The sequence below is a fragment of the Thamnophis elegans genome, chromosome 8 (assembly GCF_009769535.1).
Source record: "Thamnophis elegans isolate rThaEle1 chromosome 8, rThaEle1.pri, whole genome shotgun sequence".
Taxonomy (NCBI): Eukaryota; Metazoa; Chordata; class Lepidosauria; order Squamata; family Colubridae; genus Thamnophis; species Thamnophis elegans.
This window is the reverse complement of record NC_045548.1, coordinates 64,696,862-64,721,996: the sequence shown is the minus strand read 5'-3', so window position 1 is coordinate 64,721,996 and position 25,135 is coordinate 64,696,862. Positions and strand designations below refer to the sequence as shown.

The 25,135-nt window shown below is 44.4% G+C and overlaps 1 protein-coding gene and 1 long non-coding RNA gene across 3 annotated transcripts in view; one reads left to right on the top strand and one right to left on the bottom strand.

The window, feature by feature from the left end:
• The window catches only part of LOC116512240, a 62,041-nt gene that overhangs the window by 3,576 nt on the left and 33,330 nt on the right, over positions 1-25,135 (top strand). The window lies entirely within an intron of this gene.
• COLEC10 (collectin subfamily member 10) overlaps positions 20,253-25,135 on the bottom strand; it is a 31,338-nt gene continuing 26,455 nt past the window's right edge. Inside the window, exons 5-6 of the mRNA XM_032222605.1 lie at positions 23,130-23,225; positions 20,253-20,814 (exon numbers count right to left, since the gene is read on the bottom strand). Of these exons, the coding sequence (XP_032078496.1) occupies positions 20,423-20,814; positions 23,130-23,225 (488 nt within the window). The 3' untranslated portion in view covers positions 20,253-20,422. The remainder of the gene's footprint in view (positions 20,815-23,129; positions 23,226-25,135) is intronic.

Sequence of the window (25,135 nt, the reverse complement as noted above, 5' to 3'; positions counted from 1 at the left end):
AGTAAAAAAAGTTTGAATTTCACCACTGCATTTACTGTATATAAATGGAGAAAAAATTGCTTCTTTTTGTAATCCAGATGTTATTGAATAAAAAATGTTTTTTTTTTTAAACAAATACTTGATATTGTAAATCCCAATGCAAATAACAGGTTGGAAGAAACAGTATTTGGAAAAGATATCTTAGTTCATGCTGCATATTCTCAGTCTCTGAGTAGATTGAAATAATCTTGAAATATTGCTCAATAACAGGTTTAAGATCTGTATTGCAAGTTCAGGATTGGTCTGAATCTCAGAATATATCGCTTTGTAGTGTGTATAAGGGCTCAATTGTACAGCAACCCTGAGGCAAGTTAGAAATCAGAAAAGCATGAAAATTGAATAGCTCCTTGCATCATTTTGTATAATACTGCTGGTCAAAACTATTCCAAATTACTCTCACTCCAATTAAGTGGTTGCAAAAATCCTACTTAAAACTTCTTTCTTCTTCAAGCCAATCAATGAAGCAACATTTTAATGTACCTGTTTCATTAATTCAACATATACATTACAGGTAATCCTTGACTTAACAATCATTCTACAGCAGGGGTGTCAAACTCAAGGGCCACGGGCCAGATCTGCCCCATAGGGTGCTTAGATCTGGCCCACAGGACCACCCTAGAACCGGCCTGCAGTGCCTTTGCCAGTGAAAATGGAGCTTGGGAGGGCTGCACGCTACCCTCCTGAGCTCCGTTTTCACTGGCAGAGGGTTGCAGGAGGCCGAAGCAGCTGAAAACGGAGCTCGGGAGCCCGTTTTCACTGGCAGAGGGCTTGGCCCACCATAGGCACCCCCCCCGATTTGAGTGACGTCAAGCTGACCATGCCCACTGTGGCCACACACACCCTGCCCCCCCCCCCCAAGGTCAAACATAACCTTGATGCGGTCCTCAATGTGGTCCACAATTTCTTGAAGTTATGATGATGCTAAGGAAAGTGATTTACAACTGTAAATCAAACATACGATTATTCCGGCATTCCCTCGATCACATGATCACAAGCCAAGCTTTTGGAATCAGCTCATATTTACAGTGATTGCAACATCTGGTGGTCATGTGACTGCCCTTTGTAACTTCCCAGCCAGTTTCTGACAAAATCAATAGGGAAGGGGGAAGGTGGTGGCAATGTACAGTTCCATAATGTTTCACTTAATGAATCAACCACTTAAGAACCATGGCAAAAGTCATAAAATTGGGTGTAATGCCTCAGTTAACAATTGCCTTACTTAATTGTTATTTTTTTCTGTTTCAGTTATGGTCATAAGTCAAGGACTATCTACTGTGTGTCCCCCAAATAAGACCAGATCTTACATTAATTTTTGCTCCAAAAATGCATTAGGGCTTATTTTCTGGCTAGGTCTTATTTGGGGGGGGGAATACGATATTAAATGCGTCCATCTGTCTGGTAATCTTAACTGGGGTTTATTTTTGTGTTGGGGGTTATATTTAAATTATACTAGGACAAACTTGGAGATTTTCAGCTTGGCTATAGGGTTAAATCTTAAACCTATTATTAGCAATAGGATATCTATTTCCAGACCCTATTTAGAATTCTTTATGTGATTTCAAGGGCCTCCTATAAGACCTATTTTTAATTTTTTTATGCACACCCTTGTAGGTGTGACTATAATGAACATCTGTGCCTATGCCTCACGTTGCAAGATTCTTTTAAAAAAATTACTCATCGTGTTCCTGTGGCCCTAGCAGCACCACTCGTTCAGGTTCAACTACATAGTTGCATAGTAATCTATAATCACGAAATAAGTCCTTGATTATCCCAATGATCCAGATGGCTCAACACAGCTCTGATCCTGGCCTAGGAGAGGAACGGCTTTGAAATAGCAGCTCTGGGGTCTAGTGTAGGAGAAGATTTGCGGTCTTAGCAAGGAAATATTCAGCTTTCAAAAAATAAAAAAAGGCAAGAAGAAACTATGGCTGGAAGAATGAAGCATCCATGAGTAAGGCTGTCTGAGAAAAAAAAAATTGGCTTGGTTTGCTAATTACTGCCAAGAGAAATATGAGCCGATGCCAGATGGCTTGAAAAAGGACTCAATAAGGAGGTACTCTAACGAACTCAAGGCCTAAGATAAAAAGCTCTCTGTATCCTTGAGTTGACAGAAAGCTATATTGGCATTAAATCTACTGCCCCACCTCCCCCATCCTTAGTTCAGGCCATCTCCAGGTATTAGTTGGTGAAGCCTAGCAGGTTTTATCCCTCTTGAGAATGTCCTTCGACGGTTTTAGGCCAAGAGTGAAAATGCTAATTGAATGCCAGTACAATTAAGTAGGGCTGAGGAGAGGGGTGCAGCTGGTACATTGTTCTGGGGCCCATAAAGCTCAAAGGGGCCCCATGAAAGGGACATTTTTTTAAAAAATGTTTACAAAACCAATTTTTTAAAAAAGAAAAACAATATGGGCTATATACTTCATACTCCATACCAGTGATGGCTAACCTTTTTCCTGTTGGATGCCAAAAATGCGTAATAGCAAGCGTGTGTGCCGGCACCCCTAATGCAAAGTGCACCCTTACTTGCACATGCGTGCACAACCCACCCCCCACATGCTCCTCCCCCACCCATGCCGCACTACTCGCCTCCAAGCTGAGCTTGGTATTTCCTCCGGGGAGGCCGAGGAAAGTCTCCAGAGCCTGGGGAGGGCGAAAAACGGGTCCAACAGGCCAACAGGAAGTTAGGAAATGATCTGTTTCCAGCTTCCGGAGGGCCTCAGGAAGTTCCGGTTGGCCCACTGGGCCTGTTTTTTGCCCTCCCCAGGCTCCGGAGGCTTTCCTGAAGCCTGGGGAGGGTGAAAACAGTCTGCCCCAGCTCTCCGGAAAGCTGAAAATCAGCAGACTGGCACACGCATGCGCACTGGAGCTGATGGCTCTTTGTGCCACCTGATATGGCTCTTTGTGCCACCAGATATGGCTCTTTGTGCCACCTGTGGCACATGTGTCATAGGTTTGCCATCATGGCTCTATACTTCGTGTGTATAGCAAAACCGCCTTGCAGCCTTGTTTGATATAACCGTTATTAATATGAAACTCAGTGAAGAGTAATTTATGTAATTTATTGAATTTTAATTTCATTACTTATTTAGTTAAGTTTGCAAGTTTTATTTCATTTCATGTATGAGTGTATTTTCATGTCGGTTTATGAATGGCTATGAAATGTCATCTCAAAAATCTGCATTTTAAAAACGCAAGAAAAAACATAAAAGTGATGAAATTAATAAAAAGGGGCGACAAATGCCTTTTCAATTTGGCATTAAATGCAAAACAAGTGAAACTAACCCAAATGTCCTCTTTTTAATATATTTGCAAGTATGTTTGAATGGAATGAATAAATGTACAATTATGACATTATTGATTTATGTGTCCATGTGTACCAGGGGTGGTATTCACTTACCTTCCCTACTGGTTTGCAAATGTGAGCACGCATGCATGCACTCAGCCTTCCGTGCATGCACTTTGGCTAAAAAAAGTGCCTACATGGAATGCCATAGAGCCGGTATGGCGAACCTATGGCACGCATGCCACAGGTGGCACGCGGAGCCATTTGTCAGGGCACGCAAGGCATTGCCCTGTCAGCTGGGCAGAGTTCAGGTTTTTTTTAAGCCATTTTTCGCCCTCCCCAGGCTCCAGAGGCTTTATAGGAGTGTGGGGAGGGCAAAAACAGCCTCCCCCTCCCGGAGGCCCTCCAGAGCCTTCAGGGGCCTTCCGGAGGCTTCCCTGAAGGCTCCAGAGGAGGAAAAATGACCCAACGGACAAAGTGGAAGTCACTTCCAGTTTGCTCGTAGGGCTGTTTTTAGTCCTCTGGAACCTTTAGGAAGGCTTCGGGAGGCTAAAACCAGCCCTATGAGCAAACCGGAAGTCCATTCTCAAACTTACAGTTTGCCCGAATGGCTGGTTTTTTGCGCTCCGGAGGCTTCAGGGAAGCTCCTGAAGCCTCTGGAGGGCCTCCGGGGGAGGGGGGGAGGCTGTTTTCGCCCTCCCCAGGCTCCTATAAAGCCTCTGGAGCCTGGGGAGGGAGAAAAAAGCATGCCAAAAATGGGTCACGCCTGTCATGTGTGTATGCGTGCTGGGGAGGGTCACACATTGCATTATGGGTGCGGCACACCCACTCACGACCCCCCTGCGCCCCCCCTGCTTATAGCACACGAGCCAAAAAAAGGTTCGCCATCGCTGTCATAGAGCCTGGATGGGTGGGCGGGACCACCCACGATTTCCTCTATACGGTTTGGGCGAGCTAGTCCGAGCTGGCAGGATATCACCTCTGATGCATAGGTGAAGGGGTCCATATTAGTCTTGTGCCAGCATTTAATAATCCTCCCTGCGGTCATGTAATTGATGACTTAAGCCTACCACACTCATGAGCTTGGAATGTGATTAAGTTAACATCAAAGGGATATGTCAGTGAGGTGAGGGTGGGAGGCAGAGAGGGAGGGAGGGAGGGAGGGAGAGAGAGAGAGAATGAGAGAGAGAGAGAGAGAGAGAGAGAGAGGTGAATGAAACCCGAGAGAGGTGTTTCCAGGGTGTGGGATTATACTATGATTGCGTAAATAGGAAAGGCTGTCAGTCTTGATCTGAAGATATCAATACAAGCAATGTGTGTTGGTAGTAGGGTGTGTGTTATTCATTCATTTGTTCAGCACATATGTCAGTCAGCATGACTCTGAGCAGTGTAAACTTCAGCATTTTGTAAACAGGTTAAAAATCATAAAGCCAAAATACTCCAATTAGAGAAGAAAAGTCAACAATTCTGAAAACTGATGAGGAAGGGGCTTTCCACCCCAAGCCACATTTGGAGAATCCCAATTTCAACAGCTTCCTACTGGAAGAGTTGAGTGGGAGACCTAACTACAATTAGAAATTAGTAGGTTGGGCTCTGATTTGCAGGGTTTATATGAATAAGAACAAAATTCTAGTTCTGTGCCAGTTTACATCCATGGGATTTTTATCACTTCATTTGGATGCTTGAATAGACCAGGCAAAAAGAAAAGAAATCCAACCTCCTTACCGTTATTCAGCAATGTGAAAGTGGATAGTACAACAGATTTGGCTTTCCAGAGAAAAATGACTTCCTAAGATCCCTTATTTTATAAAAATATTGGTTCGAGAGTCAGTTTGGTTAATGTTTAAGGCACTGGAAACCAGGGGACTGTGAGTTCTAGTTTTACCTTAGGCATGAAAGCCAGCTGGGTGATTTTGGGCCAGTCATATTTTCTCACTACACAATGTCAGATTTGGGTGACAAGCTGATCAGTCAATTCCAGTTGCAACCAATGGATCAACAGTCAGTTGATTCCTAGAAGGAGGAGGAGGAGGAAGAAAAGAAAGGAGAGGAGAGAAGAAAAGAGAAAAAAACAAAACATCTGGAGCATTATTGGAGCATCTCCCAACTTGATACCTAAGGGGCCCCACAGCTGTTTGTTGCTATTATTATTGAAATATGTGGGAGATCATTGAATTTTACATTGGTGTTTCTGTTGAAGATCTTCTGAGATATTAGAACAGGGATACTAACGTTTGTGAGTTTTCAAGCAAAAACACAGATCTAGGTCATTAAGGACATTTGGTCTCTTAAGTATCTGAGATCAGGAGCCATGGAGTTAGATCAGGGGTGTCAAACTCAAGGCTCATGGGCTGGATCCAGGCTGATTAGGTTAGGCCTGCGAGGCTGCCCTGGAAACAGTGAAGGACCGGTCCGCAGTGCCTCCGCCAGTGCAAACGGAGCTCGGGAGGGCTGTGTGTGTCCCTCTCGAGCTCTGTTTTCACTGGCAGAGGGTTGCAGGAGGCAGTCTCAGCCAAAAACGGAGCTCAGGAGCCCATTTTCACTTGGCAGAATGCTCGGACCACCACAGGTGCTCCCGACACAAGTGATGTTGAGCTGCCCCCCCCCCCAGGTCAAGCACAGCCCAGTGGTGGGTTTCAAAAAATTTTGGAACCTCTTCTGTAGGTGTGGCCTGCTTTCCAGATCCACTGGTAGAACCTCTTCTAACCGGTTCGGTAGATTTGACGAACCGGTTCTACTGAACTGGTGTGAACTGGTAGGAACTCACCTCTGGCACAGCCCTAATACAGCCCTCAATGAAATTGAGTTTGACACCCCTGCGTTAGACCATCCCATCTTGAATCCCAAAACCAAGCACTCTGTAATCTCCTTTTCCTATTTTAATCCCATTATTTATTTATTTGTCAATTTTATATACCTGCCCAATCTCACAGACCAGTGACTCTCAGCGTACAGCAAAGCTAAAAAAAACCCCGGTTAAATTAATAAATAGTAAAACAATATTGTTATAAACATATTAAAAACTATAAGATAAAGTTGAAAATAAATATTTAGGCAAGAAGATTAATCATAGGAGAATCATCAATAATCCCTCTGGGTCCTCAGCTTAATGGCACAACCAAGTTCTGAGGCACCTTTAGGTTATAAAACCTCTCTGAGGTAGCTTGGGTAATACTTTAGAAACACACTTTCTTATGATCAGTTGTTACGTGCTGCAGAGTCTGTTTCTTGTCTTTTGATTTGCGGTTGTGTAATTTCACTGTTGTGCCACAGGTACACATGGAAAGGAGGGTCATGTAAGGATGAAGTTTAATGGCTGCTTAGTCAATCTTAGCATTTTTCTCCCTCCCACTCATCCCCCCCCCCTCATCCCTGACAGCCAACTAATTAAAAATAAAATATATATGCAATGAGTAGACATCACCATTAGAATTACAGAAACTCCTGAGGAACCAACTAACTTTTTATCTTATTTGTGTACTGCATATTTAACCCTACACAAAATATGCATAGAGTAGATCAGGAATGTTCGTTCTTGCTAGCTCAGGGTGTAATTTTTAGCTGCTTAAACAAACAGAACATTTGATTTTCTTGGTTTCTATCCAAGGAGGAGTTCCATCCTGTGATAATGGTGTGCTATCACAGCCTGTGATGTTGCACAGAAATCATCTGCTATTATATCTTACCAGCGAGTTATGCCAGATCTGGTGTCTGTAAACCTCTGATGAAAAATTAACTTACTAATGTTGCTTTCATATTTGAATCTTGAACGGAAATAAAAACTGAGGTTCAGCTAGCAGAATGACCAACGTTGGCTCCATATATTGTGGCACTCGTAATCAAATTTCTCCAGCATAGTTCTCCTTGTTTAGTTATATGCATATTACGCCCAGTTTGTCTTCAAGAGGTATATCCTGGGTCTCCCAAAACCCAGTTCTTTCTCCACATAACAATACTGTGCGGGAGATTGGTCAATATAAGGGGCCTACACGCATCCATTGAACTACATGGCAGAATGGCAATTTAAATCTAGCCCTCTCCAATATTGTTTTGGACAGTGTCTCAGACTTGACAAAAAAAAGTATCCCTTGGCCTTTGGCACAACCTCCCAGAACGCACAATCAACAGCTTAAATAGATTTTTAAAAACTGGTTATTCAACCACATCTGGAGCTATAGCCACACAATATGATTATAGCAGAATAACAGAGTTGGGAGGGACCTTGGAAGTCATCTAGTCTAACTCCCCAATCAAGCAGGAAACCTATATCATTTTAGACAAATGGCTGTCCTATTTCTTCTTCAAAACCTCCAGTGATGGTGCACCCACCACTTCTGGAGGCAAGTCATTCCACTGATTGTTCTTACTGTCAGGAAGTTTCTCTTTAGTTCTAGGTTGCTTCTCTCCTTGGTTAGTTTCTATCCATTGCTTCTTGTTCTGCCTTGAGGTGCTTTGGAGAATAGGTTGACCCCCCCTCCTTCTTCTTTGTGGCAACCCTTTAGATATCGGAAGACTCTTATCATGTCACCCCCATCATGTCCTTCTTTTCATTAAACATTCGTTATAGTGGTGGGCTTTCTTCCATGTGTCTTTTGAATCAGTGTTCACTCTTGATGACTTCCTAGACAGAGCCCTGTAATTTTCTTGGCAAATTTCAGAAGTGGTTTTGCCACCTTTTTAGAGCTGAGAATTGCAGTAGTTCTTGCTTAACAACAAGTCATTTAGCGACTATTCAAAGTTATAACAGACTTCCGAATAAAGTAATTCCAGAGTTCCGACAACTGTACTCCTTTCATCACATGATTGCAGTTTGCATGCTTGGGAACCGGCTCACATTTATGGCTGTTTGCAGAATCCTATGCAGGGGTGGCCTTCAAAAATTACAGCAACGGGTTCTCTGCTTCGTTGCTGGGTGGGCATGGCCTAGTCGGCTCCTGCACCACGGCCCGGGGGGGGGGTGTTTTTCACCCTCGCCAGGCTCCAGAGGCTTTCCTTGAGTCTCTGGGAAGGCAAAAACTGCTTCCCCCAGACTCCCGAGACCCTCTGGAGGCCAGAATCTCTGGTAGGCCTGTTTCCACCCTCCCCGAGCCTCCGTGTGGGCCCTGCACTTATAAATGGGCCATGTTGAGACTCCTGGGAGGGGCGGGGCGGGGCGGGGTGGACAAGGTGGGCAGGGCCAGCCAGGAGTGGAATTTGGGGGTTCCCCGAACCATGCAGAATCTTTGCTAGAGGATCGCCCAAACCCGTGCGAAGCCCCAGTAGCCCATCTCTGATCCTATGGCCATATGAACATGATTTTTCGCATTTCTTTTCTAGTTTCCAACAAAAATCACCATTGAAAGCAACAGATTCATTTAACGACTGTGGCATTTGCTTAACTTCTGCTGCAAAAAAAGATAGTAAAATCAGGCCTGGACACCAGGTGAATTGCTTAATGACCACTAGGACTTAAAAGGCTCCAATACGGTGGTTAAGTTGATAGTTACCTGTATTGGGCCAAGATCGCTAAACCGGTTTTGTGTGCCTAAGTTGGACTAGAACTCTTGGCTTCCCAATGTTCCAGCGTGATGCCTTAACCTGGCTTTGCATGGTGGTGGGCAGAATTTTCAAGCATTTAAGTCTGGGACGTTCTGCTTTGAGTTGGGAGCACTCCATAACATAGAGCTACTGCAGATTTTCTGGGAGTGATCGAAACTGCTCTGTCCCTCCTGGGCGTGCTCTAAACTTGAAATATGTTCTCTGTAGCCCAGACTGTTGTTTCCAATCCCCATCAATTTCAGAATGGTTGAGAGAGTGTCCAATATTTTCGGTAAAGTAAAGCAATCCGTTCCAGATTTTAGACTCATTTGTATTCCTACATTTACACAGAGCAAGGCAGAGATGGCTAATCTTTTTGTCGCCATGTGCCGATAGCATGCATGCGTGCCCACCCCCATAATGCAATGTGCATGTGATACACACACTCCACCCCCTGCACATGTGTGCATGACCCCCCCCCCCCACTCTCCCCCATGGCCACCCTCACATGCACGCACAACCCCCACGCATGTGTGCACGGCTCCCACATGTGCCTTGTCCCCCGTGCATGCATGGCAGAGACCTGAAAATCAGCTGGCTGGTGGAAGGCACACGTACATGTGTGGTGGAGCTGTGCTGGGGCGATGGCTCGCTTGCCTGCAGAGAGGGCTCTGCGTGCCCCTTATGGCCTGCTGCCATAGGTTTGCCATCACGGGTATAGGGACTTGGAGGCCTCCTAATTCAATCATCAACTTGATCAGGGGACCCTATACCATTCCGGACAAATTGTTTTTTCTTCTTGAAAACTCTAGAACATGGACCCCCAAACTTTTGGACCTCAGGGACCACTAAATTCATAATTTTAAATCCTGCGGACTACTAATATAATCTGTTTATTGACTGGCTGGGTGGGTGTGGCTAGGTGGTCATGTGACTGGGTGGGCATGGTCAACTCAATGTCACTCATGTTGAGGGGCACCTTGCCAGCCTCTACTTGCCCCTCCTGCCAGCTACTCCTCACCTCCCCACCTGGACTCCTTAGAGTCCAGGTGGGGGAAACAGTTGTTGGAGCTAAGCAGCCACCACAAGGAAGAGTTGGCAAAACACCTGGCTCAGTTCAAATTGGATCTGACTGAGAAGGAGGCTCAGCAGAAACGCCTCATTGAGGACTATGAGCGTAGGCTTTCCAAGCAGAGGGAAGACCGGCGGGAGTGCAAGGCCAGGTACCTGTGCCTGGAGGCTCAGCAAGCTGAGATGATCAGCCAGATCCAGGCCATGATGCAGTCCCATTGGAATAAGGCCCTTGGTTCTTCACCACCAGCAGCGCTTCTCTCCCGCTTTTGCCCAGCGTCCCACACCAGGAGGCTGAAGCAGGCCCCAAGTCGGAATTTCTGTCCCCCTCCGACCCACACAAAAAGACCCTGAAGGGGAAGACTCCCAGCAGCAACACAAACGTTCATTGCATGTATCTGGCCCAGGGGCCGTAGTTTGAGGACCCCCTGATTTAGTGCAATATAAAAAGTGCCAATAATTTTTCTGCAGACCACCAAAATTTTCTCACGGGCCATCGGTGGTCCATGGACCACTAGTTGGTGACCACTACTATAGAACAGGGACGTCAAATTCAATTTCATTGAGGCTGCATCAAGGTTGTGTTTGACCTCGGGAGGGCTGGGGTGGGGGCGTGGCCAGGGTGGGCATGGCCAGTTCGACATCACTTGTGTCAGGAGTGTCTGTGGTGGGCCGAGCCCTCTGCCAGTGAAAAGGAAGCTTCATTTTCTGCTCTAGAAGAACCTAAGATTTCTGGAAGCAAACCATTCCACTGTAATTATTCTCAGAGTCAGGAAACTTTTTTTTAGTTCTAGGTTTACTTCTCTCCTTGATTATTTTTCATCCATTGCTTCTTTTGCTGACTTCAGGTGCTTTGGAGAATAGGTTAACCACCTCTTCTTTGTCGATACCCTTAGATATTGGAAGACTGCTATTCATTCCTAGTCCTTCTCTTTATTTACGATACAGAAAATGAGTTCAGACTATCAGCTTCTCTGCTCTTCCTCTGATATAAATGGGATTAACAATCCAAAACATTTGATCAAGGATCCTTTAAAGAAAGCAAGCAGGTTTGATTTTTTTTGCAATTCCTTTGTCAAAGTGTAAGCCAGTTTATCTGCATTCTTCTGGATTGCTTGTTTCCTTCTTGTGGAGGAGTAAAAGTCATGCATCACCTAGAAGGAGTTGAAACTTGTCATCTTAAAATCAATTCCTCTTTTTAAAAAACTAAGTACATGAAACCAGAAGTAATGCTGTAGGCTTACAACTGAATTCTATTATTCTAGTGGGATTTGGGTCAAAATATGTAGATCCTGTAAATTGAAAATGTAGAATTTGTTACCCCTTGAAATATTCAACATCTTATTAAAGAAATGACTTGTTAACACGATAATTTTTTTATCGTGGAAAAAATATGGAAAAAAGAACCGTACTTAGACTTAGACTTAAACTTAGAATAACTTTACTGTTACTTTGAATGCACACTAATCAACATATATTAAAATGAAATTTTGTTGCATGCAGCTCTCAAAGGGTTACCACCTCCAATATACACTACGTAAACAAAACAAAATAAACAAATAAACAAATATGCATATACCTACATATATCTAGTTCGGATGTATACATCCACATAGTGAGAAAAACGAATCTTGTGAGTTTACCAAACGGATGGCATAGGGAACAAAGCTGTTACGGAATCTTGCTGTAGATACTATGAAACCTCCTCTCACAGGGGAGCAACAGAAACAGACCATGAAGTGGGCATTTGGAGTCTCTAACAATGCCTTGAGCTCTAAGCACACAGTGCTTATAAGCAGTATCCTGAATAACAGGAAGAGAGCTTCCTATAATCTTCTCGGCTGTCCTTACCACTCTCTGTATGGGCTTTCTATCTAAGGCACTGCTGCCCCCAAACCAAACAGTGATGCTAAGTTTGTTAAAATGCTCTCAGTCGTGCCTTTGTAAAAAAGTGGCCAGGACAGAAGGAGACAGATGTGCTCTCCTCATCCGACGCAGGAAATGCAGACGCTGGTTTGCATCCTTCATTCTTTTTAAATATACTTTTATAGTAATAAATGCAATCCGAAACGTTCTCAGAATCCAATAGAAGAGAACTGACCAGGCACTGATGTTGTCACCTAGTCGGATAATAAAATGTCTGCAAACCAATTTGGAAGCTAGCTTTTAATTATCCCATCAGCTTCAGCTGGGTTTTAAAATCTAGACTGGGCCCATTGTTGTGTGGTTGTAGCCTTGGGGAATTGGGCTTGAAATTAACCCTAAGCTTCCCTGCTGAATCATTACCAAGCATGGGCAGTGCCTTTAAAGACATAGACCATATCCTGCAAGACTTCATAAGATTTCTCCTTCCTGCTATGTTATTCATAAGATTTCTCCGCTTCCTGCTATGTTATTCTCTGCTCAACAGGACTATACTTGTTATGATGAACTCCACCCTTTTTAATGAGTAAAACGTTGGCTTCGGAGCTGTGTGGTGAAACTTTCAAGCTGGATAAATAGTTTGGGGCTCTCTGAAAGTGGAGCAGAACCAAAACCTGAATGAAAGAGACATACTTGCACTCAATGCGGGGGGGGGGGGGAATGCCCACCATTTTCAATGCTATGCTTGTACATGTGGATATAATCTTTTGCCATGGTTCATCTCTTTTTCAGATAAGTGAACTATAGGTAACATCAAGCTATGGAACCACTCAATGCTAATGCAAGTTTTAACCTGAGCAATCATTGAATGTTCTTCAAAATATTTGAGTATATTGTACTCTAGAGAATGAGCAAGAAAGGGAAGGCAAGAGAGGGGTGTGTAGGTATATGGGTGTTTTCTAATTCTTCCCCACTGTAATACTATTGTGTAATCTATTCAGTTATATGTGGCATCTGCAGGGTTAAATCCAAGATCTACAATCAAGTCTCTTCAGATGGCCAAAAAAGTAAATTTATTTACAGGAAGACTGACAAGGAAACTCAGCAACTTAGAACAGTACGTTTCCTGCATAAAAATAAATAAATACAAGGTATGCAGAGGTGGTATTCAGCAGGTTCTGACCAGTTCTAGTGAAATGGTAGGTGAAATTTTGAGTAGTTCAGAGAACTGGTAAATACCACCTCTGGCTGGTGCCACCTCCATCTATTCTCTGCCTCCCGAGTCTCAGCTGATCGGGAGGAAATGGGGATTTTACAGTATCCTTTCCCTGCCACACCCCCAAGCCATGCCATGCCCACCAAGCCATGACACACTCATCAAGCTGCACCCACAGAACTTGTAGTAAATTTTTTTTGAATCCCACTACTGTATACAAGGTATGTGCAGGTAGTCCTCAACTTACAACTGGTTGCTTAGCGGTGTTTAAAGTTACAACAAACTCCAAAACAGGAACTTGCAGGTTAGATTTGTAGTTTTGATGCCCCACAAACTCGTGACATGATCACCCCTTGGGTGCTCGGCAACAGCTTGCATTTATGACCATTTGCAACATCCCAAAGTCACGTGAACATGATTATGTTGGGGTGTTTTTTTTTTGCCAGAAATGGGCTTAAACCTAGCTTCCTTCATTGACTTTGCTTGTCGAAAGGCAGCTGGGAAAGTTACAGATGGTGGTCACATGACCCCAGGACAGTGCAACTGTGATATGTCAGTTACTAAGATCATGCAACCATGAGGATGCTGCCATGTCACTTTTTCCAGTGGTGGTGTACATTTGTACCGTCACTAAATGAATGGTTGCTAGTTATGGACTACCTGTATGCTACTCCTTGGAGTATGTGAGATGATAGTGTCTGACTTGGGGGATTTATGATAGGCTCTTTCTTCATCTTCCTAATGAATACAGACTGTATCTTCCTTATGGCTTATGAATTACATATTTTCTGGAGTATAAGATGCACCTCCCCCCCCAAAAAAGAGGGTGAAAATCTGGGGCCGTCTTATACACAGAATAAGTATTTTTGGCCTACCAAAAAAACCCTTTTTTCTTCATGCCCCTCCTTTTTTTTTTGCAAAAAGCGGCCTGTTTTTGTGAAAAACAGGTTATTTTCTGCTTGTTTTTGCCCCCACAGCCCCCATTTTTGTTTTTGCAAAAAATGAGGCGTGCAGAGGGTTTTGGAGCCCTGCAGAGTGCAAAAACTTTTTAAAAAATTTACCTCTTCAAAATCATGGTGCATCTTATAATCGAGTGCCTCTTATAGTCTGGAAAATATGGCATAAGGCAAGTTCAGACACTGACTTGAGTTCATGGAGTGGCTTCTTCTGCTGATTCTGGCCTTTGCCCTCCTCAAATTGGTCATGTGACAAGCCCTCTCCCAGTTAGCTACTCAGGCACTGTGGTTAGGATGATGGGAAGTCCCTGATTGCCTATCAAGGGCTTGCTTTCAGTGTATCAGAACTGTCTAACCTGTTTAAGGTTCCAAACTCATACACACTCAGTTGCTAGGTGAAAATAGCAATTTACTCAAGGCTGAATAGATCACTGACAAGGAAAGGAATGTAAATAGAGTATTTTGGAGCAAAATGCCTCCCTGAGTGGTTTCACTTTCAATAGAAGCACAGAGAAGAATACTATACTGTAGTCAAAATTCAGTCCAAAGTTCAGAGAGCCAAGTCAGGTTTGTCAGAGTTTGTCAATCCAAGGTCAGAGTTTTACAAGAATGACCTACCCGAGCAGGAAATCAGACAGGGCTGCTTCTTAAATCACGTTATAGCAAGTTGTCTTTAATCAAGAGTTACTTCCTTGTTTGCAAAGGAGCCTCATTCAGTGACTTTGCTCTGCTCTCTGCTCCACTCCCCAAGTTCAAGGGCTTTAAGACTGTCTGTTATCATCTGATTGCTCCAGGTGTTTGAATGTTGCCTGTGTTTGATGAGTCTCAGGTGGTTTCCGGCTTGGCATCTCCTGAACTGGCATTTCACAGGTTCAGTTGGAGCACTTTTCCAAGTGAAAACTGAAAGTGTCCTGGGTCATGACCAGTGGTGGGTTCCGGATCCCATTTCAACTGGTACAGTGCAACGGGGCCTGGCATCCCTCACATGCAAGTACGTAGCATACGTGCACAGTGTGTGCATGCGTTCTTACCTCCTGTGATGCCTCTGCAACACCTCCACAACTCCTCCAAAATGCTCCAACTGCTCGGCGGAGCATTGTGCAGGCGCCGTACGCTCTGTGCGCGGAAGCGCTGAAGACCTCAAATACAGGTAAGGAGCTCGGGCGGGTGGGCCCTCCAGAACACCGTACCAGAACGGTACCTGGTCTTCCTGGCAGGCACTGGTACGCCCGTACCGGGGGGGGGGGGGACCCGCCTACAACCCGCCACTGGTCACGACACTATATGGTTTTGCTTATTTGGGGTTTTTTGTAATCCATTCAGAGTTATGGTGTTTGAATATACATTTTTGAAATAAAATAAGCAACTCAATAAAGTGTTCCAGGGTAGTTTCCAAAAATCCAGAAATTCATTGTTGCCCTGATGTGCTTCCTTTGAATAATAGCACCATTATGCAAATATAATGCCCTCTGTCCTGACTTCATTACATAAATAATATAAATCGGCACAGTCTTTTCATATTTAGTGGATAGTTAGAATAGCGAACCGTCCCTTTTGATTTTTTTAAAAAATTATAGTTTCCTATGCAACTTTTTCTATGCTTTTAAAATAGAGCCCCCCCCCCCCAATGGGATTTTAAAGGAGAAATTTTTTGACAGTGAGAACAATCAACCAATAGAACAGAAGTTGCCTTTGGAAGTTGTGGGAGTTTCATCACTGGAGGCTTTCAAGAAGAGACTGGACTGCCTTTGGTCAGAAATGGTGTAGGATCTCCTGCTTGGGCGGTGGGATTGGACTAGATGACCTACAAGATCCCTTCCAACTCTGTTATTCTATATTCTAAGATAAATAAGAATGTTGGGAAAAGAGATTCTTTTTTTTAAAAAAAAAATATCTGCTTTGTGGGCAGGTGTGTGAGCAGAAATTCACAGATGCTAGAGGATGTATTTTATTTATTTATTTATTTATTTATTTATTTATTTATTTATTTATTTATTTATTTGTCTTGTATGCCGCCCACTCCCGGAGGACTCCGGGCGGCTCACAAAAGACAAGGGAAAGGGGGAAACGAGACAAAGACAACATATTAAAAACAAAACCAACATTCACAATTTCCATGGAGGTAGATGCTTCTCAGCTCCCCCCAGCCTGCTGGAACAGCCAGGACTTGGTGGCTTTGCGGAAGGCCGGGAGGGTAGTAAGGGTCCGGATCTCAACAGGGAGCTTGTTCCAGAGGGCCGGAGCTGCGACAGAGAAGGCTCTCCCCCGGGGAGTCGCCAGCCAACATTGGCTGGCAGATGGAATCCGGAGGAGACCTAACCTGTGCGATCTAATTGGTCTGAGAGAGGTAATCGGCAGGAGGCGGTCTCTCAGGTACCCAGGTCCGATGCCATTAGGGCTTTATAGGTAGTGACCAGCACCTTGAAGCGGATTCTGAGACTAATAGGTAGCCAGTGCAGCTCCCGGAGGATAGGTGTAATGTGGGTGTACCTTGGTGCACCCACAATCGCTCGCGCGGCTGCATTCTGGACTAATTGGAGTCTTCGAACACTCTTCAAGGGCAGCCCCATGTAGAGTGCATTACAATAATCCAGTCTTGAGGTCACAAGGGCGTGAGTGACTGTCTGAAGGGCCTCCCGATCCAGGTAGGGTCACAATTGGTGCACCAGGCGAACCTGGTCAAAGGTCAGTGTTTGGTACAGATGAACCTATTTTGGTCTTTAAGTAATCAGTGCTGGATTTTTAGTATTACTAATTATCAAGAGGTACTTTGGCATAGAATCATGTGATTTGGAGAGGGTTGCTTATGTTGGGAGTCCCCAACATAGGGGGTCCCCTGCGGGTCTCGGGCTGTAGCTTGTTGGGAGCCTGACTTCAGGAAAGCAGTATTCAACTGAACAAATCTCCATTTGCACAAACAGTGGGTTAGGGTTAGGGTCCACAGAAAGGTTCGGGACCACTGGCCTATGTCATCAGGACCAACTCCTTGTTACAGTGCAGAAATCCGAATCAAAGCACTCCAGGAAGAGGATGGCTTAGCCTCTTGAACGCATTCAAGGAAAGACAATGCATCATTTCTTGGGGGAGTGGGTTCCATTGTCGGAATGGTGTTAGAGGCAGTCCTCTTTTAGTTACTTTGTTAAGCAGAGTAGCTGCTAAGTGAAACCACCACTGTGCTTATGATCTTTCGCTTCGCTTCGCTGTCCTGCAAAGGTCATAAATGCAAGAATTGGTGGCAAAGATACTTTTTCATCGCTGTTGTAACTTCCCAAAGGAGCTTTTTCAAGGTGCAACTGGGCTTCCTTTATTTTTTCCTTGAAGGTGTTTCACTTCTCTTCCAAGAAGCTTTTGAATGAGAAGTGAAATGTCTTCAAGGAAAAACAAAGGAAGTCCAGTTGCCTCTTGAAAAAATACCTTTGGGACAACCATGACTTGAATGACTGATAATCTCCGTAGACAATCTAAATTATCCCTAAACAAGGACAACCTGTAACTGCTATCCTAGCACCGTGATGGTGAACCTATGGTACGTGTGCCACTGGTGCAGTGGTGGGATTCAGCCAGTTCGCACCTATTCGGGAGAACCGGTTGGTAACTTTCTAAGTACTTCAGAGAACCGGTTGTTGGAAGAAATCTCCTTTTGTTTTTTTCCACTTTACAGGGCTAATCCTGTAAGGAAGGCAGGAAGGAAACATTCTGGTGTTGTTTCTAGCCTAATCTTTATTGCCCTGCTTACAGAAACTGCCTCTCTGATTAACCCTTATTACATTGTAACAGCTAAGGCAAAGCGTCCATCGACCTGAGTGATCTTGAGTTGGCCACGCCCACCCAGTCACATGACCACCAAGCTCCACCTACCCAGATGGTCATTAGGGTAGAGAACCGGTTGTTAAATTATTTGAATCCCACCACTGCACTGGTGGCACACAGCACCCTCTATGTGGGCACGCGAGCACCAGTTCAGCTTCGCTGCTTATGTATGTGCTCCTCCTGCCAGCCAGATGGTCTTCGGGTCTCTGCTGTGTATGCATATGGGGGGGAGCGCATGTGGGAGGGCACGCGTGCCTGCGCAGGTGGTGGCCGCATGTGGGGAGTGCATGCATGTGCTGGGGTGAGGGCATGGGGCGCATGCCTGCGTGGGGGGCAGAAGCAGGAGCACACACATATTGCATTTTGGGCATTCAGGCGTGCATGCACGCTTCAGGCACTCGGTCCAGAAAATCTTAGCCATACCTGTCCTAGAGGATTAGAATCACAGGGCAATTTGATAAAATCCAAGTCTCCTTATTGTAGGAATCTAAATTAAAGCCTCTCTTTCAAATGGCTGGCAGGCCTCTGGTTGAAATATGCCTAACAAACGTCATATGCATGAATTGCCTAGTTTTGCTTCCTGACAACTTGCTGAAATGCAGTAGTCCTTATAATATTGTAATTGTGTTTTATAATTACAGAGCCAGCGTGTTCTGTCACACTGGTGATCGAAATAGGATGGCTGTGCTTGATTGCAAACCAAAGACTTCTGAGAAGCGAGGAAATTGCTCTTTGTGCTAGATTAAAGCAGACATGCTTCAGAAAAGAGGAAGACCAAATCCTTTTTTATGAAAAATAGGCACCGTAAAATCTCCACTTGGGTCCGCAGCTTTGGAGATGCGCAAGGCTTTGTCTTGGCACTTTGTGCTACATCATGAAGTATAAAATTGACAAGAATTTCTACCTGACAAAGGATTCTTTTCATCATGCAGAATGATAAGATAGGAAACCCAATTTTGAATGTATTTACTTTAATCTCAAAGGATACACATACCATATAATGTTGATTTATGATGCAGAGTAGAGAAGATGTAAACTACAGTATGGTTAATATATATTGTATGTATTTGTGTGGCGTATGTATGTGCGAGAGAGCATGCATTAATCCATGTGTGCATAGAGAGAGCAAGCAAACGTATATATAGAATAGAATAGAATTCTTTACTGGCCAAGTGTGATTGGATGCACAAATTTGTCTGGTGCATATGCTCTCAGTCTACAAAAAAAAAAAAAAGATACATTCGTCGTGAATCATAAGGTACAGCACTTAATGATAGTCATAGAGTACAAATAAGCAATCAAATCATACTAGGAAACAATATAAATCATAATGATACAAGCAACAAAGTTACTTTGTTACAAAGTAACCAGAGATGCCCTGGCTCTGCAGGTACTGTAGAGTTTGCTAAGGGCATCGTGACCCTGCGAGTTGCACGAGCGGGGAGCGGTAAAGTCGTTTGCGCAACCCCCCCTCTCCAGCCATGCAGAGCCCCATTTACTCGCCTAGATGCATTCTGAAGGTGCCGAGCTGCGGGAGGCAGAGGGCGGTGAACAGGCGCTCGCGTTGCTTGGTGCCTTCTGGGTAGCGCTAGGTCGGTCAGCGGCGTTGTGCCCGGCTGGAAAGGGGGGTTGCTGGGTGGCTGCTCATGAGTGTGTTCACCTCATGGCTGATGTGTTGCTGCTGTGACAGCGCAACACAGCCATTCGACCCTGAGACTGTGCCCGGCTCTTTGGGAGCCCGGTCGCAAGGAAGCAGCAGTCCGGCAACCCAAAAACAATAAGCCCTCCCCTTTTAATAAGCCCAAGGCCATATTTCCTGGGTCAAAAAAATATAAAACCCTGTCGTATTTTCAGGGGAACACGGTACCTAGTTGGGTAATGAAACATCTGCAAGCAAACCACCAAGCTCATAAGGCACCAAGGATCCCACGGTTCAACCCTGAGCTATGGATATTCTCTTTCATTGCGAACCAGATTCTTTCCAAAGGACCGTCATCCTTAATGTGGTGTCCTCCCTATACCTTGAACTCCACTCCTCATCTTTCTACACTTGTGTGGGGTCAGGATCAGAGGTTGGCTGCTACGGGTTCGACCAGGTTGGGGAGAACCTATCGCTAACATTATGGCTGGTTCAGAGAACCTTCAAATCCCACCCTCGGCTGGCCCCGCCCACACTGCCCTGCCCACCCTAGAATTCAATTCAATTTATTAGATTTATAGGCCGCCCAATCCCAGAAGTCTCCATGCAGCCTGTTTTGGATGCGAGGTAAGTGCAGGGCCTACATGAAGGCTCGAGAGGGGAAAAAACAGGCCTCCCAAAAGTTCCAGAAGGCCGGAAACAGGCGTGTTTCCAGCCTTCGGAGAGCCTCCGGAGCCCAGGGGAAACAGTTTTCTCCCTCCCAGAGGCCAGAGGCCTGGGGAAGACAAAAATGCACTCCCCCCTCTTCTGTGGTGCAGGAGGCCGACTAGGCCATGCCCACCCTTGCCACGCCCACCCAGCAACTGGGCAGAGAACCCGCTGCTGAAATTTTTGAAGCCCAGCCCTGTTCAGGATGATGAGAATTGAAGTCCAAGTAGCCTGAGCGACCTCAGGCTGGGAGAGATCGTCCTAAACCCGGTAGCTGACAGAGAACGATTCTACAGTGCACTTTAGGTGTCTTCTTCAGCCTATGTCCTCCTCTTTGGGAATTCACAGACGAAATACATGGTGAGGTGGCATTCCGTATCATTCCATTTCCCAGTGCTGAGCATCTCCACACAGTCCTCATTCTCTTCAGAGTCCTGGGGCGCTCCTTCCTTCCAATTGCTGTAGCTTTGCAATGGTGTACGGTCTGCGTACATGAACTGGCCTTCCTTCTCTATGTCATTCAGGCCTATAAAGACTCGGAAGAAGCCACTCTGGGAGACGTAATCTGAAATCACCGTGTTAGCGGCTTCATCCTTCGGCATCGCTAAGATTCCTTCTCGAATCCTGCAGTGAGCGAGGGCTTCCCTGTAGTTCTTCTCTTCCTGAACAATGTAGTAGTATTTCTCTTCTGTTTCTCTGATGCCTGCTAACACTTTTAGAAAGAGAAATAAAAAGTTAAATAAAACCCCGCGTTTTTTTTTTTAAAACAATAGCCATTTCAGGTTGCCTAAGTCTATAAACACAGATGTCTATATATAAAACACAAAACACGGAAGACCCCTGGTGGTGCAGTGGTTACACTGCAGTACAGGTAATCCTCAACTTATGACCACAATTGAGGCAAAAGTTATGTTGCTAAGGAAGAAATTTGATAAGTGAGTTTTGGTCCATGTTATGACTTTTCATGTCACATTTGTTAAGTGAATCATTGCAGTTGTTAAGTTAGTAACGTGATGGTTAAGTGAATCTGCCTTCCCCATTGAATTTACTTTGGGAGCAGTGATGGTGAACCTTTTTCGCGTCGGGTGCCAAAAGCACGCCTCGCGTGCCCACCCCCATAATTCAGTGTCCCCCATGTGCTGTGCACCTGTGCATGCACGTATGATCCTCCCCGCTGCCCATGATGCCCTCCGGAGGCTGGAAATGGCCCATTTTCTGACTTCTGGTGGGCCTGGTAGGTCCGTTTTTCGCCTCCCCCAAGCTCCAGAGGTTTTCTAGGAGCCTGGGGAGGGTGAAAAATGGCCCAACATACAAACTGGAAGTTCATGAACAGACTTCCGAGTTGCCTGTTGGGCCGTTTTTTTCTCCCTCCAGAGCAGTGGTTCTCAACCTTCCCAATGCCGCGACCCTTTAATACAGTTCCTCATGTTGTGGTGACCCCCAAACATAAAATTGTTTTATGTTTTCCGTAGTTTTTCAAAAATATGTGTTTTCCAATGGTCTCAGGCGACCCCTGTGCCCACCGTTTGAGAACCACTGCTCCAGAGGCTTCAGAAGCCTTGCATATTGGCTGTTTTTTTGTCAGGGAAGCCTGGGGAGGGTGAAAAACAGCCGGAAATCAGCTGGTCAGGGCACACATGCGCGCTGGAGCTGACAGGGCAATGTCTGGCATCTGTGGCACACATGCCATAGGTTCGCCTTCGTGGCCCTAGAGTATTGCATGAGTCAGTTACCAAGACTGATCATGTGACCATGGGAACGCTGCAATGGTCACGAGTGTGGAAAACGGCCATAAGTCACCTTTTTTTTCAGTGCTGTTGTAACTTCCAACAGTCACTAAGTGAAGTGTTGTAAGTTGACGACCACCTGTACTGCAGTTTAACTCTGCCCACAGCCTGGAGTTCGATCCTGATGGGGCTCAAGATTGACTCAGCCTTCCATCCTTCTGAGGTTGGTAAAATGAGGATCCAGATTGTTGCGGGCAAGAAGCAAATAATGTGTTTATATTGCAAACCGCCCAAAGGGTGCTGTAAAGCTTTATGGGAGCGGTATGTAATCTTAAATGCTAGGGCGATGGCTAAGCACAACTTGGATACAGGAAATATGTTTTTTTTAATATATTTTTTTATTTTTAATTTAAAACAAGCACAACATCCTTCTTTACACGCTGTAGAAAGTGTATCAGTTGGTTACAAAAAGACTTCCATGCATCTCTTCCACAATCAACAAACATAATTCATATTAACTCAAGCATTTTAACTCAAATATTTATACATGTCACCATCATCATATCTCCATTTTCATTTGACTATAATTGTTTAAGTGTCCTTCATCATAAAATATACCAAGATTTAATACATTACCACAGACTGGCCTTTCAATTACTATTTCTAAAATCCTCCACTAACAATAAATCCTTATGTCCTGTTCTAGCTAAATATCCATAATATTTAATAACAAAGTTTTCTAATCCTCCTTTCCAAATCACTGTTTAAAATTTACATCCAGTGTCCTTATGTTGTACCCATATCTATATATACTTTGTTATTCTTATCCCTCCTTTATTTGACTATATCCTGTATCATAACATTTCCCCTCTAATAATCAAAACTTTAACTGTATCTAACTTGGTTCTTTTTTTTAATTAACCTTTATATATAATCCAAAGGGATTTCTAATCTTCAGGAAAGATGTTTTTGAGTTTGTAGCACATCTCCGGCTTATGCACCCTGATAATCTACTTTAGTAATTCTGCCCCCAAACTCTGCCATTTCTATAGTTAGAAGTCCACCCACATCCCTTTGCTATCGGCTCATGTCAAAATTGTTATCAGAAAGAAGGAAACAGTATGCCACCCCAAATTGGCAGTTTCCCCCTGAATTTTAATGGCACAGTCTTTGAGGGAGTTGGGCACAAAAAAATCCCTCACACAAAATTGGTACACACAAAATTTGTACAACTTCCAGGGGTCCCACGTGAACCCCCAATTTAAGAGAAACCAACAAAAGCTAAGGATGTGAAACCTACCATTCTTTACGAAGGTAATGGAATTTTTGAGTCGGGCCACGTTGATGTCCAGTTGTCCGACAACTTTGCGATATTTCCCACAATCACAGACACCACCTAACTCAGTATAAATATCGAAACATTAGTTATTAAGATGAATAATGTGATGCTGTGAGATTTGTGTCAGAAGTAATTTTAATCCTATCTATTTCCTCTTCTGTCTTAATAATATGTTAACTGTAGTTATTTATTATGTTTAGGAGTGGTGGGGTGGCCTAGAGGGGGAGCTCTCGCCTCACAATCAGGAGGTTGTGAGATCAATCCTAGGAGGAGGCAGATATTTCTCTCTCTGGGCACAATGAGAATATATCCACTGAACAAAACCCCGCATTGGCAACAAGAAAGGCATCTGGGCCAGTAAACACTCTGCTAGCTTCATTCAGTTGCTCAGACTCTACCCCGCAAGGGATTATAGAGTCGTTAAACGATGATGAGGATTTATTATATTTACGTATCTCAGTTTCTCACAAATAATTCAAAATATACAGATATTTTTTTGTCCTCAAAATAAACAAAGCCTTAAGTTGAGTTGATGATGTCGGAGGAATTGTCTTGGCCTTGCAGATAGTTTTAGTTTAGTGATTGCCTTGAATAGCAACTGCTTGAACTTACAACAGTGATGAAAAAACCCCCACAAATTTGCAACACCAGTCCTTGTATTTATGACCTTCACAGGTACGGAAAACAAACAAAAGCTGATGTCAACTCCTAAAGTTGCCATGGTGAGGAAAGTGGGGGGAGTGCATTCCATGCATACTAGAGGCAGAGCGGATCTCAGATTACCACAGCAGACCTGGGAGGGGTGCACCTCATTGGGGAATGTGATTTATGACACATAAGGCTCGGATCTGACTGCAAAAAGGTCTTGCCAAAATAAATGCTCCTAATAGATGACTAATTTTCTTTTGAAATTTGGCTCGAGACTCAAGAATCAATTAGGGCATATTTTTTGGAAACCTGGCAGCTGAAGTAAGATCATAAGCACAATTACGATTTCACTTAGTGAGCTCTTTGCTTAATGACCGATTTGCCAGTCCCAGTTGTGATCACTAAATTAGACTTTCTGTATTGTGGAAATGTTTGCCATTATCTTCTGCTGGGGCTTCTTTTGAGTTCCAGAACTAACCTATTACAAAACCCAGAGGCAATTCTGTTGCTGCTTGTATTTTGCAAAGTAGAAGAGGCCAAAAGAAGTTGAATTTGATCCTATGTTGAAGTAAGAGGGGATATTTGAAATTCTTGCTGTTCATTTCTAGGTAATCTCTCTTGCAAATGAACCACATCATTTATATATGCACTAAGTATTTTGTATATATATATATATTTTAAAATCTGCTTTTTAAAAATAAAAATCTGGTAGATTTATGGGAGTTAACAATATCATAAAAAGTAGAGTTGAATGTTTGAATGTTTATTCAATTTGTATGCTGCCCTATTCATGAGGGACTCGGGGCGGCTAACAAGCAGAGGGGAAGGGGGAATACAAACAAGAAAACAAAAAGAGAGACAAATTAAAACAAAGCAACAGTCGCAACAATTCCAGTGGGGCTGGAAATTCATCAGCCCCAGGCCTGCCGGAACAACCAGGTCTTAGAGGCTTTGCGGAAAGCCGGAAGAGTGGTGAGGGTCTGGATCTCAACGGGGAGATCGTTCCAGAGGGCCGGAGCAGCCACAGAGAAGGCCCTCCCCCAGGGAGTTGCCAGTCAACACTGGCTAGCCGATGGAATTCGGAGGAGGCCTAATCTGTGGGATCTAATTGGTCGTAGGGAGGTAATTGGCAGGAGGTGGTCTCTCAAGTACCCAGGTCCAATACCATGCAGGGCTTTAAAAGTAACGACTAGCACCTTGAAGCGTGTCTGGAGCCCAATAGGCAGCCAGTGCAGCTCGCGGAGGATAGGTGTAATGTGGGTGTACCGAGGTGCACCCACGATCGCTCGCGCAGCTGCATTCTGGACAAGCTGAAGTCT